A 15,247-nucleotide genomic window follows, 5' to 3' on the forward strand; every position below is an offset into this window, starting at 1 on the left:
GAGAGTATACTTAAGGTAATGTCAGCCTGTATGTTGGTCATAAATGTCAATAAGGTAATTTGTTTTGTGGGATGCCTAGTTTTGCCTCTTCATTGTCTTCACAAATTCTTTATTTTTCCCATAAAGTGGTTGTCTTGCATCATTCATCAAATTGGATGGACATGAAAAAAGGAAAGTTGTATCAGCAGAATGGCAGAGAGGGGATACTTTTTAAATAAAGAAAGTACTCATTTCAAACTAAAATGTAAATGGAGAATTGAAATGTTGATCTCAAATGGAAGATAATCTAGATAGTAGCCTTCCAGGATATAGTACATTATCTTTGCTACTCTACACTGTGATTATAATAGCACCTCATGTGCAAGTGCGAGCATATTCAGCAGAGATCATTTCTTACATTGTGAACACGAATGGTTTCCCCACACTGCAGCTGTCAATCCTAAGGGAATCAGTGACGAGAGTATAGATATGCAGGAAAAACTGTTTCCAGAGCATTACAAAGGCCAATTACTCACAACCAGTAAACTGGGTTCAGATTATACCCTTCTATCATTGTAGGCTCTACATTTCCTTTATTTGGTGTCAGGTTTTGAAAAGTTGATTGTTAGATCAAACAGAAAAAATGAAAGAGAGACAAATTATGCTTGGTAATTCTGATATGATACAATTCCTACATTTTATTGTCTGATCTTTGGTAACTCCTACTGATTTTTTTCTTCAAGTATAATTAATCATAACTTATTAGAACTGAATAAAATAATTGTATTGGCTATTTCCAACATTTTGTTCCAGGGATGGACACACAATAAAACAAACAAACAGAGGGAGAGATCAACCAAAGGACTTGTATGCATGCATATAAGTATAACCAATGGACATATACACTAGGGGGGGTGAGGACATGAGTGGGGGGTGTGGGGGGGCAATGGGGGGATAAGGACACTTATGTAATGCCTTAATCGATAAAGAAAATAAATAAATAAATAAATAAATACATAAATAAATTTAAGAAAATTAAATGCCAGGACATCTCCTCCCCACCCCCCAAAAAAAACATCTTACCTTCAAAATATTTAATGTATAATCTAAATAAGGAGTGTGTATGTGTCTATGTATCCCCAAGTGGTGGGATTTAAATGAGAGTAATAGGGAAAAGGCAACTGAGAACATGGGGGTTTATGTATGTTTAAATGCTTCTCCTGAATTGTAGACAAAATAAAGAAAAAAATGTGAACTAACAACACAAGAAACACAAATGAAAAAGAAGTGAAGTATTAAATTGAGAATATTAAATGAAAGAAAAGGACCTGAATGCACAATAGAAAAGATGGATCATAAAAAGGGACTATGATACATGGGGCTGACTAAGTTCTGGAAACCTAGAAACCTGTTTTGCACTAAATGGAGTGGTGGACCATTTCTCAGGACAAATAGTTTCAGGGTTAGGAACTCTACACAGGAAAAGTAAAGAGCTTTCTCTAGGAAGAACTAATTTTTCACAAACTTATTCTTTGTCGAGGATATAGGACCAGTCACATATAGATGACTTATGTCCCTAGAGTGAAGCAAGTACAGTGGAGAGTACTGTTTTGATAGGTCTATCTATCAAACTGATAAATACTGCACAATTGAGTGAACAAATTGCTATGTAATAAATATAAATACCAAGTAACAGATATAGCTAATTTTTTTTTATCTCGATGGCTTCTGTAAAAACTCCGCAATCTAAAGAGTGGAAATGATACAGACTAGCAAAGAACATTGTGTGGTTTTTTTGTTTGTTGTTGTTTATTTTACTAACTGAAAGGAAGCCACATCTAAAGGAAATAATACTAATGGGAAAACAAGTTCTCTCTTTTCATCTCTCTCTTTTTTGGCTCTAATATATTTGTACAATGTGGAAGATAATCAAATTATGTGTTTTAGCTTACACTATTAATTTCTAAGTTAATTATTGTCAAGTTTAAGAAAATGCTGCTTTTATTATTTTAAGTGAAATACTTTTTTAAGCTTCATATTACATTATTCACAAGTATATTTGAGTTTTATATTTCTTCTCTTTCATACCAGGAATCTAGAATCACCAGTCTGGTTCACACACACACACACACACACACACACACACACACACACAAAGACACACATACTTTAATTTGTTAAAAACTTCTCAAGGAGCCCTGGCCAGCATTGCTCAGTGGTTAGTGTCCGGGCCCCACAGACAGAAGGGTTGCAGGTGTGCTGGAGGCAACCAATCAATGTGTTTCTTTCACAAAGATGTCTCTCTCTCTCCACCTTCCAGTCTCTCTAAAAATCAATGTAAAAAATATCCTCGCGTGAGGATTAACAACAATTTATCGAGGGAGATTGAGAAAATTTACCTTTTTCTAAATGTGTTTGTTAGTCTATTTTGATTAGATTCCACATATAAGTGAGATCTTGTGGTATTTTGGTACTTGTCTTTCTCTGCCTGGCTTATTTCACTTAGCATAATGCTCGTTAGGTCCATCCATGCTCTCTCAAAGGGTAAGATTTCCTTCTTCTTCTTCTTTTTTAATTAATCCTCACCTGAGGATATGCTTTTATTGATTGAGAGAGAGAGAGAGAGAGAGGTGAGAGAGAAACATCTATCATTGCCTTCCATATTTGCCCCAACCATGGATTAAACTCGCAACTTAGGTATGTGCCCTGACCAGGAATCAAAAGAACGTGCCACCTTTTGTTGTATGGGACAACACTTTAACCAACTGAGCACCCAGCCAGCACAAGAATTCCTTCTTTACAGCTGAGTGGTATTCCACTCTATATATGTACCACAGATTTTTAATCCACTCATCTACTGATGGGCACTTGGGCTGCTTCCAAATCTTGGCTATTGTAAATTATGCTGCAATGAACATGGGAGTGCATATATTCTTCTGAATTAGTGTTTTGGGTTTCCTCAGTTACATTCCCAGAAGTGGAATTGCTGGGTACTGGCAGTTCCATTTTTAATTGTTTTAGGTAACTCCATACTGCCTTCCACAGAAAACCTATCTTAAATTTAAAAAATATCAATTTGCCCTAACCGGTTTGGCTCAGTGGATAGAGCGTCAGCCTACAGACTCAAGGGTCCCGGGTTCAATTCCGGCTGGGGGCATGTACCTTGGTTGCGGGCACATCCCCAACAGTGGGAGGTGTGCAGGAGGCAGCTGATCGATGTTTCTCTCTCATCGATGTTTCTAACTCTCTCTCCCTCTCCCTTCCTGTCTTCAAAAAATCAATAAAATGTATATTTTTAAAATATTAATTTAACAATATGCTGCCAAACAGAAAATGAATTTACTCTGTTTTTAACTTGTTCAGCTCTAATCCATGCAGTTATCCCCATTTTGTAAATAGTAAGTACCCAATACTTATTCATATCCTATCTAATAAAAGAGTAATATGCAGATTGACCATCACTCCAACACACAAGATGGCTGCCCCCATGTGGACACAAGATGGCCACCACAAGATGGCCAGCAGGGAAGGGCAGTTGGGAGGGACCAGGCCTGCAAGGGAGGGCAGTTGTGGGTGATCAGGCCAGCAGGGGAAGGCAGTTGGGAGAGACCAGGCCTGCAGGGGAGGGCAGTTTGGGGTGACCAGGCCGGCAGAGGAGGGAAGTTGGGGGTAAATGGGCCTGCAGGGAAGGGCAGTTGGGGGGGACCCAGGCCTGCAGGGGAGAGCAGTTGGGAGGGGGACTAGGCCTGCAGGGGAGGGCAATTAGGGGCAAACAGGCTGGCAGGGGAGCAGTTAGGCATCAGTCAGACTGGCAGGGGAATGGCTATGGGGTGATCAGGCTGGCAGGCAGAAGCGGTTAGGGGCAATCAGGAAGGCAGGCAGGCGAGCAGATGGGAGCCAGCAGTCCTGGATTGTGAGAGGGATGTCAGTCGGACATCCCTCGAGGGGTCCCAGATTGGAGAGGGTGCAGGCTGGGCTTAGGGACACCCCCCCACCCCCGTGCACGAATTTCGTGCACCGGGCCTCTAGTAATATATAAATTGAATGAATAGTATTATTACATTGAGTAAATAGTTTTTTTTCCTATTTAATCAGCACTAGCCAGATTGTCTAACTCAGTGTTTCTCCAAGTGTGAGACCATCAGCATCACCTTGCAACACGTTTGAGAAACAGGTTCATGGGCCTTACATCAGAACAGCTAATTAAGAAATACAGAAATTCAATAATCCATGTTTTAACAAACTCTTTAGATCATTCTGATACCCACTAAATTTTGGAAACTACTGGACTAACTTAATTAATATTTATATAAAACTATAAAGATAAATTTTAAGTGAAATTAAATGTAAAAATTTAGCAAAATAAAGTTAAATTTTTATCATTCCTTATTCTCTCACTAATTTTCAAAAGAGAACTTTATATTTAATTTTATTAAGGTACTATAATTATCTTTAATTATCTTTGAAATGATTAAAATTATACTTCCCCAAATCAAAGCAAAACTTTACTTTCATCCTTACTAAAAATAAAAGTTTGAATTACTCTAAAAGCTTTGACTGAAGCTATCTCCACACAGAGAATAAAGTTGATAATTTAGGGAATTATCTGGCTAACTTTAGCCTTAAAAATGTATTTCTATGATTTGGACTCCATATTTTGAATAATTAACACATAAAATATGTATTTTCCTGAATAGCTGCATTACTTTCTCAAATTTGTATTTCAATTTTCAGACCTCAAGCTTGGGAACAAATAAATTTTCTGAATAGCTGGTTCATAAAAGGGCAGTCACAGTGTTTTTATGATTCTCCATTGGAGCTGAAAGTCATCCTTTAATTCAAAGATGAAGGCCGGTATCCTATATAATAAAAGGCTAATATGCAAATCGACTAAACAGTGGAACAACTGGTCACTATGATGAGCACTGACCACCAGGGGGCAGAAGCTCAACACAGGAGCTGTCCCCTGGTGGTCAATGTGCTCCCACAGGGGGAGCGCTGCTAGGCCCGAAGCCAGGCTCATGGCTGGCAAGCTCAGCCACAGTGGCGGGAGCCTCTCCCGCCTCTGAGGCAGCGCTAAGGAGCAGCGAGCCCGGCTTCTGGCTGAGTGGTGCTCCCACAGGAGGAGCTCAGCTCAGCCAGGAGCCAGGCTCACAGCTGATGAGCACAGTGGTGGTAGCGGGAGCCTCTCCCACCTCCACTCCACAGCAGCGCTAAGGACCCCTCAGGGGATGTCCGCCTGCAGGCTTAGGCCTATGTGGGGACGGGCCCAAGCCAGCAGACGGACATCCTCTGATGGGTCCCGGACTGCAAGAGGGCACAGGCCAGGCTGAGGGACCCCCCTGCCCCCCCAGTGCATGAATGTCATTAATATAGTTTTATATAGTATTAATATAGTTTTAATATAGTTTCTAGTATTAATATAGTTTCTCAACAAGCATTACCTAGAAACAACCTATTATTCAGATGAATTTAATTAAAGGTTTTAACTATGCTTTCTATTATGTGTTTGGAAGTTTCCTCTTTTTAAAGATTACATTTAATATAGAAAAAGGAACCATGGCATGGCTGCTAATGAAAATCTGGGAAAAGTTCAGTCATAGGTTACAATTGATTTTATGTTATGTTTCTCCCTGGAATTTGGGCAAAATTGTATTTTTAAGATCAAGAAAATTGCTGGTAGATGAAAAATAGTATGTATCATCTCTTCATTAACAATAAATGTTAATGATAACTTAAATCAGCATATCTACAACAGCATATATATATATATATATATATATATATATATATATATATATGAATAATTTGGAAGCTTTTGTTTCTTAGCAACCCCCAAATCAGGCAGAGGCCCTAGTCATACAACATTTGGGCAATGTTTGTTCCATTTGTATTTAGAATATCCTATGAAGAAAACCCCTGTCAATATTATAACTACCCGATCATTTTGAGTCAGTCTAGGCAAACATGTTATTATTTTCACACGATTTGAATGGATTGTTTAACTTGGCATTTGGAAAAGGAAGAAATCAATCGAAGAGAAACAAGATAAAAGTTATTATAAGTCATACATTGATTTATTCAGCCGTTATCACATTGGAACCTCGTGAAGTAACACTGATGTGTTTGCTTTCATTACCACTCCCTCCTTCAAAGGCAAGAAACTGCCTTACCCAACGTCATGGCCTTGGGATTACAACCTCGGGTGGCTGACAGCAGTGCACTGCCCTGTCCTGGCTGTCTTAGCTCCCTTCTCCCACACCTGCATGTTCTGCTTCTTTACTCTCGTGATGACCTGGCCGGGTTGGGAGCAGTGCCTCTCAGACATCTGTGGACCTGGCCCAGAGGTTCTCTGCTGCTGCAGCCCCTGAGGTTGCTCTCACACACGCTGCGGCCTTAACCTCCCGGCTTGCACACAGGCGCGCCGTGCACTGTTGGGCCAGGGCTCACCTGGCTTCAAGATTCCTGTTTGGTCCTATACTTACTGCCTGATTGTAAGATCTTGCTTTTTCTCTGCTATCCCTCGCCCTAGAAAATGTTCTGCTAATCTTAGTTTTCCAAGGCCTTACTCACCACATCTGCTCCTTTAAACAGTCCCAATGTTTAGCTTTAGGTTTACTAAGTGGGTGTACTCCCTGCTGATCTTGTGTTATCGCTAGTACCAGGACCATACTGGCCACACTGCCCCATTCGTCACCCACTAATCAGCTGAGCTAGGTCAGGACTCCGTTAACATGGAGGGATACTTTTTCCCAGCCTAACTGCTGTTTACTGCCTTCTTACACAATAGTCTGGGTTGCTCTGGCAGCCCCTGGGCAGCATTGTATATACCTCCTTATATAGTTAGGACCAGGAAAGACTCTTTCCTTGCCTGGTACCTCTACAGAAATGTTCTCCCTAAAAAGAAAAGGCAGGTATATTGAAGATCTCTGTTTCCCCCATAAAATTTGAAACGGTGTTCTCTCAGAAATTGAAATCATGTTTCTCTGCACATCCAGAGCTATTTGGCTGGAGAGAAAAAAATCACTGTGGTTTAAGGGCTTCCAATTTAATTGTCAGATGCATTCAAACTGATTTTTAGAAAAGTACATCTAAAATTTTTAATTCAATTTTTTTTTTATTTTGTGTGATAATAGCTGATAATAGATGTAATTTAGATCATGATTTTTCTAGACCAAAAGCTGGCAATGTCTTCCCTCTGTGCTGTATACTATGCCACTCAGCCAACACCATCCTCAGGGCTGGAACCACGCTGCTGGAATGTCATCTGTGTGGACACATGGTTCTGCCCCTCACTGGGAATTGTCAAAGGCAAGAAACTGCCTTACCCAACATCATGGTCCTTCCCGGGGCCAGGCTGGAGCAGTGACAGCTGTTGGAGGGATCCAAAGTCCAGATACCCTGGCTTCAGTGCAGCATGCCTTGGGAGGCTACCCAGCTGCAGAACTCTAGGAGGACTTGCTGAAGCTGCAGCTGCACTTGCATAGTCATTTACCTTCCTCTGCCCAGTCCTGCCTTCCTCCCTTCCGCAGAGGAATGTCTCTGGGGAACACCCAAGGAAAGTTTTGCACAGTCTGTTCTCAGGGATCCAAAGGAAGACACCTCTCACCACACTTAATCCTTTGTAAGGGGAAATAGCTCCACTTTATGGCCTTTATAACATCCTCTATTCTGCTGCCCACCACACCCACACATATGCCCTCTCTTTACCCCACTATATTCTCTAATTTACATGACTGTTTGAGCTTAAGTTTCTTTCTTCTTTTCAATCCATAATTCATCTAAGCAGAAACAAGAGAGAGTAAAATGCTTCTAATTTATATTATCTGGGTTTTGATTAATAGATAATCAAAGTTCTAAGAGTTTGTAGAAATGATGAGAAATTATACCAATGAAATGATTGGGAATTTGTAGCTGTGAGGAAATTCAGTAATTATGAATATATGGAAGATACTTCCAAAATACTATTTTTCTGCAAGAAATATTCTTTCTAACATTCCTAGGTATAATCCTAATAGAAAAATTGTTTGTAGTCAAATTGGTGCAATAGTTTTCTTCCAAACTCTACTAGATGAGAGCCACACTCAGGAGAGAGAGATAGATAGATAGAGAGAGAGAGAGAGAGAGAGAGAGAGAGAGAACCAAACAGTTCAGATTGATGAGATATTTTCAATTTGGGAATGTTTACCAAAACCATTTTCTAAAGTCCCATTACCACAGGAGAGAGGATAGAAATGTAATTTTGATTGAAATAATTTTGTGAGAACTGTAATTAGCACAAAGGTATAAGCAAAATTAGCACAAAGGTATAAGCAAAGTAAGTCAAAACTAGAAGTAATATTAACAGTCAGCTAATCCTAGGAGATTCTAAGGGAGGTTAATAGAAGGGTTTTATTTTGGGAAAGGGGGGGTGGTCATTATTCAATCTCTGAGATAATAAACGAAATTGTGGGTATGTATTTACCTACATTTATTTAGAGATTATGATTATCATTAGATTCTCAGGTGGATATTCATAGTCCAAGAAAACAGCAAATCTTGAGTAAACTGAAATTAAATCAGGGAAACTACTATTTTATTCTGACTTTACCCAGATTTCTTATTTGACTGTGGGCCAAGTATTTCACATCTTTCCATATTTAGTTAAAGTCATAATTCTAGAGTTCTCAAAGAAAAAGACAATGGGGATATCAATGTGCCTTCTTGGTTGATAAGTAAAAAGTTCTTAGTTCAATATGACACAGGATACATGAAGATGCAGCTTCTAACTTATATTTAGCAGCTCCACAAAAAAACCTTCCAGAGAAAGACCTTGTCATAATTGTTACTTATAAGTTCATGTATATCAGAAACTATATATCTTCTTATATGAAAGTGGTGTATTGAAGCAAAATTATGTTCATACAAATAGTTTATCAGTGCTTATATTTATTTTGGAGAATGTGTAAAATATGTGTAAAAAACATATTCAGCTATTCTAATTTCAGATTTATTGAACATTTTAGTAAATAGGCTAAACTGTATCTATTTTAGCTATTCAAGTTAGAATCTACACTAATAAAAGAGAAATATGCAAATTGACCATCACTTTGCGACACCCAACAGCCAATCAGGAATGCGTATGCAAATTAACCCAACAAAGGTGCTGGTGGCCCCGCCCCCCAGCCAGTCCGGGCCTCTGGGCAGCATGCATGCAGACACGGAGTGGTTGGGCGGGGCAGGATGCCTGCTATGAGGGAGAGAGTGGGGGACGGATGGAGCTACAAGAGCGGCACTCCAGCTGGAGCAAAGACTGAAGGTGGAGGCCAGAGAGAAGGCTTGGGTCCCAGGTGCCAGAGGAAAACCGATGCCGGCAGCCAGGGGAAGGAAGGCCTATTGCACGTATCTTCATGCAATGGGCCTCTAGTACATATATAATGAAATACGAAGACTTGACTTACAAGGGTGTTTTTCAGTGCTAAGATCCTAAAAGGACTACACTCATTTAGTGTTTCTATTTCATGCCTGAAAGTGCCAGCACTAAGCAAAATTCTCAATGTGTATTCTTTCCGGATGAATGGCAGTTAGACAACTAAATCTGTAATACAATATAACATGGTCATATTAACCTAGTGATGCAGAAAAAACCATCTGTACCACCTTGTACATGACTAAACTGTACGAGCAAACTACACGCCTTGTGTGATCATTAATTTAAGAAAGGCAGTGAATTGTCTTTAAAAGAAGAGAGTAATGTAAGTAATGAAAAATGAATAAAAATTGGCATTGACCTTCAGGCCATTATAATAAGCTTACAGAATTGATTTGTAAACTGCTTTATTATTCAATTTCATATGCATTAAAAACTAATCCAATGATTCTGATGCAGTTCACTAATTTTTAACTTGCCAATTTACTTGAGCATATAAACATTGTCAGTAGAATTATATGAAAATGCCTACAAAACAGTTATTGTAATATGCGGTTATTTAATCCTATTTGCACAGATTCATTACTCTCTTCTGCATTTTATTAATCAACAGCTTAATGCTCATAGATAGAGAGCAGGGAGACAGCTGGGTGGGGGTGGGGGCGGAAGGATTGAGCAAAAAAGAAAAAAGAGAGACAGAACTCATGGGCATGAGCAACAGGGTGGGTGATTTCAGGGGTAAAGGGGGATAGGTGTAGGTAAAAGAGACCATAGATGGGATAAATGGTGATGGAAAAACTTAAATTTTAAAAATGAGTTTAATGTTCAACATACTTGGGGTTTGTCTATGCATTGTGTCATGTCTTCTACCAGAAAGATCAATTTTATTTCAATTATATTTGACACTGTTAATTAGGTGTCCACTAGCTTACAAATGAAAGTGTACAAAAGTAAATTAAACTATTTAGTTCTAAAATTTTCTGAATGGGTGTTTTTCATAAAATTCACTAGATGATGATGAGTTTGAAAACACTTGTATGCTCTAAGATCAGAATAGTAGCAATTAAGAAACACTGAAGAAAGATGAAATTTACAATACTAGTAAGAGCTATATCAAGTTTATAGTACATGGTATACAGTTCACCATTTCCATGAGCTACCAAGTTCAACTCAATAATTTTTTGATAAATAGGGGTCAATACAATTTCAGGAGGCTAAGATTCTCTAATTAAGTTGGTCAGAGCAATTAAATATTCTCGTTTTTCTACAGTAAAGATTGAAGCACATTTTTAGTTTGGCATCTGCTTGTGGAAAGTTATTTAACTAAACTCAGGCATCCCGTCAGAGATGGGGTTTGGTGAGCAAAACAGACAAGAGCCCTTCACTTATGAGCCTACAGTCCACTAAGGGAGAGAAATAAGAAAGCCAACAAGTGTATAACTAGGGAACTGTGGTGAAAGTTATAAAGGGGATACTAATCTAGTTCAGAAGGAAGGAAAATTTTCCCAAAGGAATTAACTTTGGAGCTAAAACCTAAAGGATGCACTAAGTGGGAAGAGCGAAATTTATCAACACAAGGAAGCCTGGAAAGAAGCACAGGCCTTCAGAGGAATTATAAAGTCCACATGACTGGATCCTGGAGGGTGAGGGAGGAACGATGAAGCTGCAGAATGGAGATAGAGTTGCCTTCATTCCCAACACAGGGAATTATTGGGAGCAGTGAACGATTAACTCATAGTCTATGTGATCAAAAGTGACTTTTTCTTATTTTTTTAAATATATTTTATTGTTTTTTTACAGAGAGGAAGGGAGAGGGATAGAGAGTCAGAAACATCGATGAGAGAGAAACATTGATCAGCTGCCTCCTGCACACCCCCTACTGGGGATGTGCCCGCAACCAAGGTACATGCCCTTGACCGGAATCAAACCTGGGACCCTTGAGTCCGCAGGCCGACGCTCTATCCACTGAGCCAAACCAGTCAGGGCAAAAGTGACTTTTTCTTAAAATATAGAAAACTATTTTATAAAGGATGGACAATATGATGCAATGTGGAAAGTAATTGGCATCCAATTGCAAGAAATCAGATGAACCTATAGTAGCTTAGACAAAAGTGAGAGCAGTGGAAACGAGAGAAGTGAAAATGATTATTATGAATGAATACCACTAAAAAGATATTTCAGAGGTGAAATGAACGCAATTAGGGGACTGATCAGATATGGGGGATGGAGGTGAGAGAGAACAGTAACTACAATGAGTCCCAAGTCACAGGCTTATAGAACTAGATGGATTGTAATGCTATTCACTGAAAGAAAGGGCTGGGCTTGGAAAGATAGAGCAGGAGATTGGATTTGCTATGGGATTGTGAGGTGTCATTAAGAATTCTAAATGAAGATGTTGATGAGGCCTTTAGATATGCAATTTTAGAACTAAGAAAAGAGGTCGAGGCTGGAGATACAAATTTATGAATCATTGGATTGAACATGTGTGTGCATGAGACCACCCACTAGAAGATTATACTCAAATAAAATGCAGGAAAGTTCATGAGTTTTGAGTGTTCTTTCACATTTTAAGACCACCTTCAGTCCACTGAGGAAAAATTCATAGGAAATATATTAAAGATAATGGTGCCCCTGACCATCAGAGAATATAAGAAGGTAAACCAAAGACACCAACTGACTAACTAGAATGGCGACATGTAATTGGCTTTCCAATTACATGTCGCCATTCTAGTTAGTCATCGGTGATGTGGACCTAAGCTATTAAGCTGGCAATACAAACTAGAAACTCTGCATTTTCTTGCAGACAATTCTTAGAAGATCTTTAAATTATACAATATTATTTGGATGCTTTCTCTTATATTTTCATTTCTCTTTAAGGATAGAAGTTTTAACTTTTTAACTTTTTTTTTAATTTATAAAAGAATGCATGCTTGAGGTAACAAACAAGAGAGATGCAATGTATTATATTTTCCCCACTTCCAAACATTAAGAACATAGACATATTCTTGTTTTTTAAAGATGTCATACGATTTCAAAGTATAATAATGCCATAATTTATTCAACCATTCTTCATCTAATGAATATTCAGATTATGTCTACTTTTTGTGGCTTGTGATATTCCATAAATGAGGTTGCTGAGTCAAATGAAAAGTGTGTTTTTTTTTTCATTTTAGTGGATATTGTAAAATGACTTTCCAAAGAATTTGTAGCAGTTTGCAATCCTCTCCAGAATTCTTTGCCAACACTAAATGTTATGCTTTTTTTAATTTGAATTTTACTACCAATGAGTTTATGTATTTCTTAGTTATATTCTCAGATTTCAGAACAAAAAATCAGGAAAAAGAAATTGCTATCTTTACCATACATCTCTCTCTATGAAACCAAAAGTTTTGCAAGAATTCCAAATGGAATAAGAAACATACATAATTGACATCACTTTTCCATCCACACTCAACTCACATTATTATCCAATAGAAACCTTCTAGCTATGTCAGGCCAGCTCCTCACCTCCACCTCATTCCCTTCCCCACTACTTGCAATACAATAGCCCCCCAACACATATACATGCATGCATACCCTATAGTCCATTCTGTGTCTGATCCTTTTATACACAGTGCCCCATCTCTTTTTTTTTTCTTTCTAAACTATGCTCTTCCCTTCAAATACCCTCAAAGAATGGGTATGTAGTGGATATATACTTTTAATTTCTTAAAACAAAAAACCTTGTGTCATTCAAATAATGCTTTCACATCACTGGAGAATATCTACCTATCAAAAACACGGTAAAATTATGTTTACTACTTTCTTACACTCCCATGATAATTTGTATTACCCTCAGAGAAGTTTTCTACAATTTGCCTCATTCCAACTGTAAATTAAATATTGACTAATAAATCTTCTTACACATCATTTAAATATGGACCAAACATATTTGCTTGTTTATTTTAAGGAGTATATATTTTGTCTTATAATAATTCTATTTTCTGTCTCTACTTTAGGGAAACTTTTTGGGTTCAAGTTCCCTGGCCTGAGAGTTCTCACTTACAGAAAGCAGTCCTTACCTCAAGAAGACCCGGATGTGGTCGTTATTGATTCATCTAAACACAGTGACGATTCAGTGGCCATGAAGCACTTTAAGTCTCCTACAAAAGAAAGCTGCAGCCCCTCTGAAGCAGATGACACAAAAGCCTTGATACAGCCCAGCAAATGTTCCCCGTTGGTGAATATATCTGGACCTCTTGACCATTCCTCTCCCAAAAGGCAGTGGGACCGACTCTACCCTGACATGCTTCAGTCAAGCTCCAAGCTGACCCATTCCAGATCGAAAGAAAGCATTTGTAGTATACGGAGGGCTTCTTCAGTCCATGATATAGAAGGATTCAGTGTCCACCCCAAGAACATATTTAGAGACCGACATGCCAGTGAAGGTACGTCTGAAGTTCTTTTAAAATACGAAAACATAAATTAATGGGTAATGAAAGGGAATTTCAATACTGTTTTTCATTTCTACATTAATCTTTATACCTAAGAGCAGTGATTTTCAACGTTTTTCATCTCATAACACCATACACTAATTACTAAACTTCTGCAAAAGTAAATATTTTGCTTAACAAAAAAAAAAAAAAAGGTATAATTTTGATTCAGTCACACCAGATAGCTATTTTTTGTGTTGCCTATTGTCATGATTTTATTTGCCAATCTAAGGGAAAGGAGGTCAATGCCCCTGACTAAATAGTATTACGTTTTAGAAATTCTTGTGGCATAACAGTTGAAAATCATTGCCTTAGAGCAGTGGTTCTCAACCTTTCTAATGCCGTGACCCTTTAATATAGTTCCTCATGTTGTGGTGACCCCTAACCATAAAATTATTTTCGTTGCTACTTCATAACTAATTTTATAGTTGAGGGTCACCACAACATGAGGAACTGTATTAAAGGGTTGTGGCATTAGAAAGGTTGAGAACTGCTGCCTTAGAGGAAGAAATGTAAGTAAGGGCTATTAAAAAATATGAGTCCTATATTCAGAGTTGTTATTGATTTCTTCTCTGAACCCTAGTGACTAATTTGGTTTCATATGGCTTCTTTATCTGTGTTTCTGAAATAGTATGATAACCACTATCTGCCTACTTAATGGAAGTTTAATGAATAAATGACATAATATAAGATGTGCCTAAGTCATGATGCTATCATCTCAAGCATAATTAATTTTGTTATATTTAGCAAATAGTCAAACCCTGGGCAGAAACAGTGGTGTGCTATCACAGGACTATTTAATTGAACAACTCTTTCCAAAGGAAGAGGTGTTTGAAATGTTACATAGTGAGTGATCAGGAAGCTATAACCTGATTAAGGGAGCGAATAGGTAGGGGGGAAGGATAAAAGTTTAAGGAACAAAAATAAAACAAAACAAAAACCTGAAACTCTTGATCTTAAACAAATCAACTTAGAAAGCAAAGTAGGAATTCACTCATTTCTCCCTAGCTTCTTACTTTTCACATTCTTATATTAGCTAGTAGTGAAAGTATCCTACCTAATAAAAGAGTAATATGCAAATTAACCATCACTCCGCTACACCCACCAGCCAAACCCACCAGCCAATCAGTGCGGGTATGCAAATTAACCCCAACCAAGATGGCTGCCACCACAGAGAGCAGGAGGGAGGCTTGGGTTTTCCCAACAATAGAGGAAGCCAAGCTTTCCACACACCCTGGCAGGCCCAGGCCTCCACTCAAGAATACAAAGTTTCAATTATAGAAGATAAATCCCAAGAAAAATGGCAGCAGCCACGGAGCTGGAGAGAGCAGGCTAGGGTTGCCCCTGGCAACTGAGGAAGCCAAGCTTTCAACCTGCCCTGGCCAGC

General features: G+C 38.5%; 1 protein-coding gene across 2 annotated transcripts in view; it reads left to right on the forward strand.

Moving 5' to 3' along the window:
- The window catches only part of KCNH7 (potassium voltage-gated channel subfamily H member 7), a gene marked incomplete at both ends in the record, with an annotated part of 421,921 nt that overhangs the window by 278,056 nt on the left and 128,618 nt on the right, over positions 1-15,247 (forward strand). For both annotated transcript variants that reach the window (XM_079783286.1, XM_079783285.1), the window contains one exon: positions 13,387-13,815. In XM_079783286.1, the coding sequence (XP_079639412.1) occupies positions 13,387-13,815 (429 nt within the window). The remainder of the gene's footprint in view (positions 1-13,386; positions 13,816-15,247) is intronic.

This window comes from Cnephaeus nilssonii, assembly GCF_951640355.1.
Source record: "Cnephaeus nilssonii genome assembly, chromosome: 10".
In the NCBI taxonomy this organism is placed as follows: Eukaryota; Metazoa; Chordata; class Mammalia; order Chiroptera; family Vespertilionidae; genus Cnephaeus; species Cnephaeus nilssonii.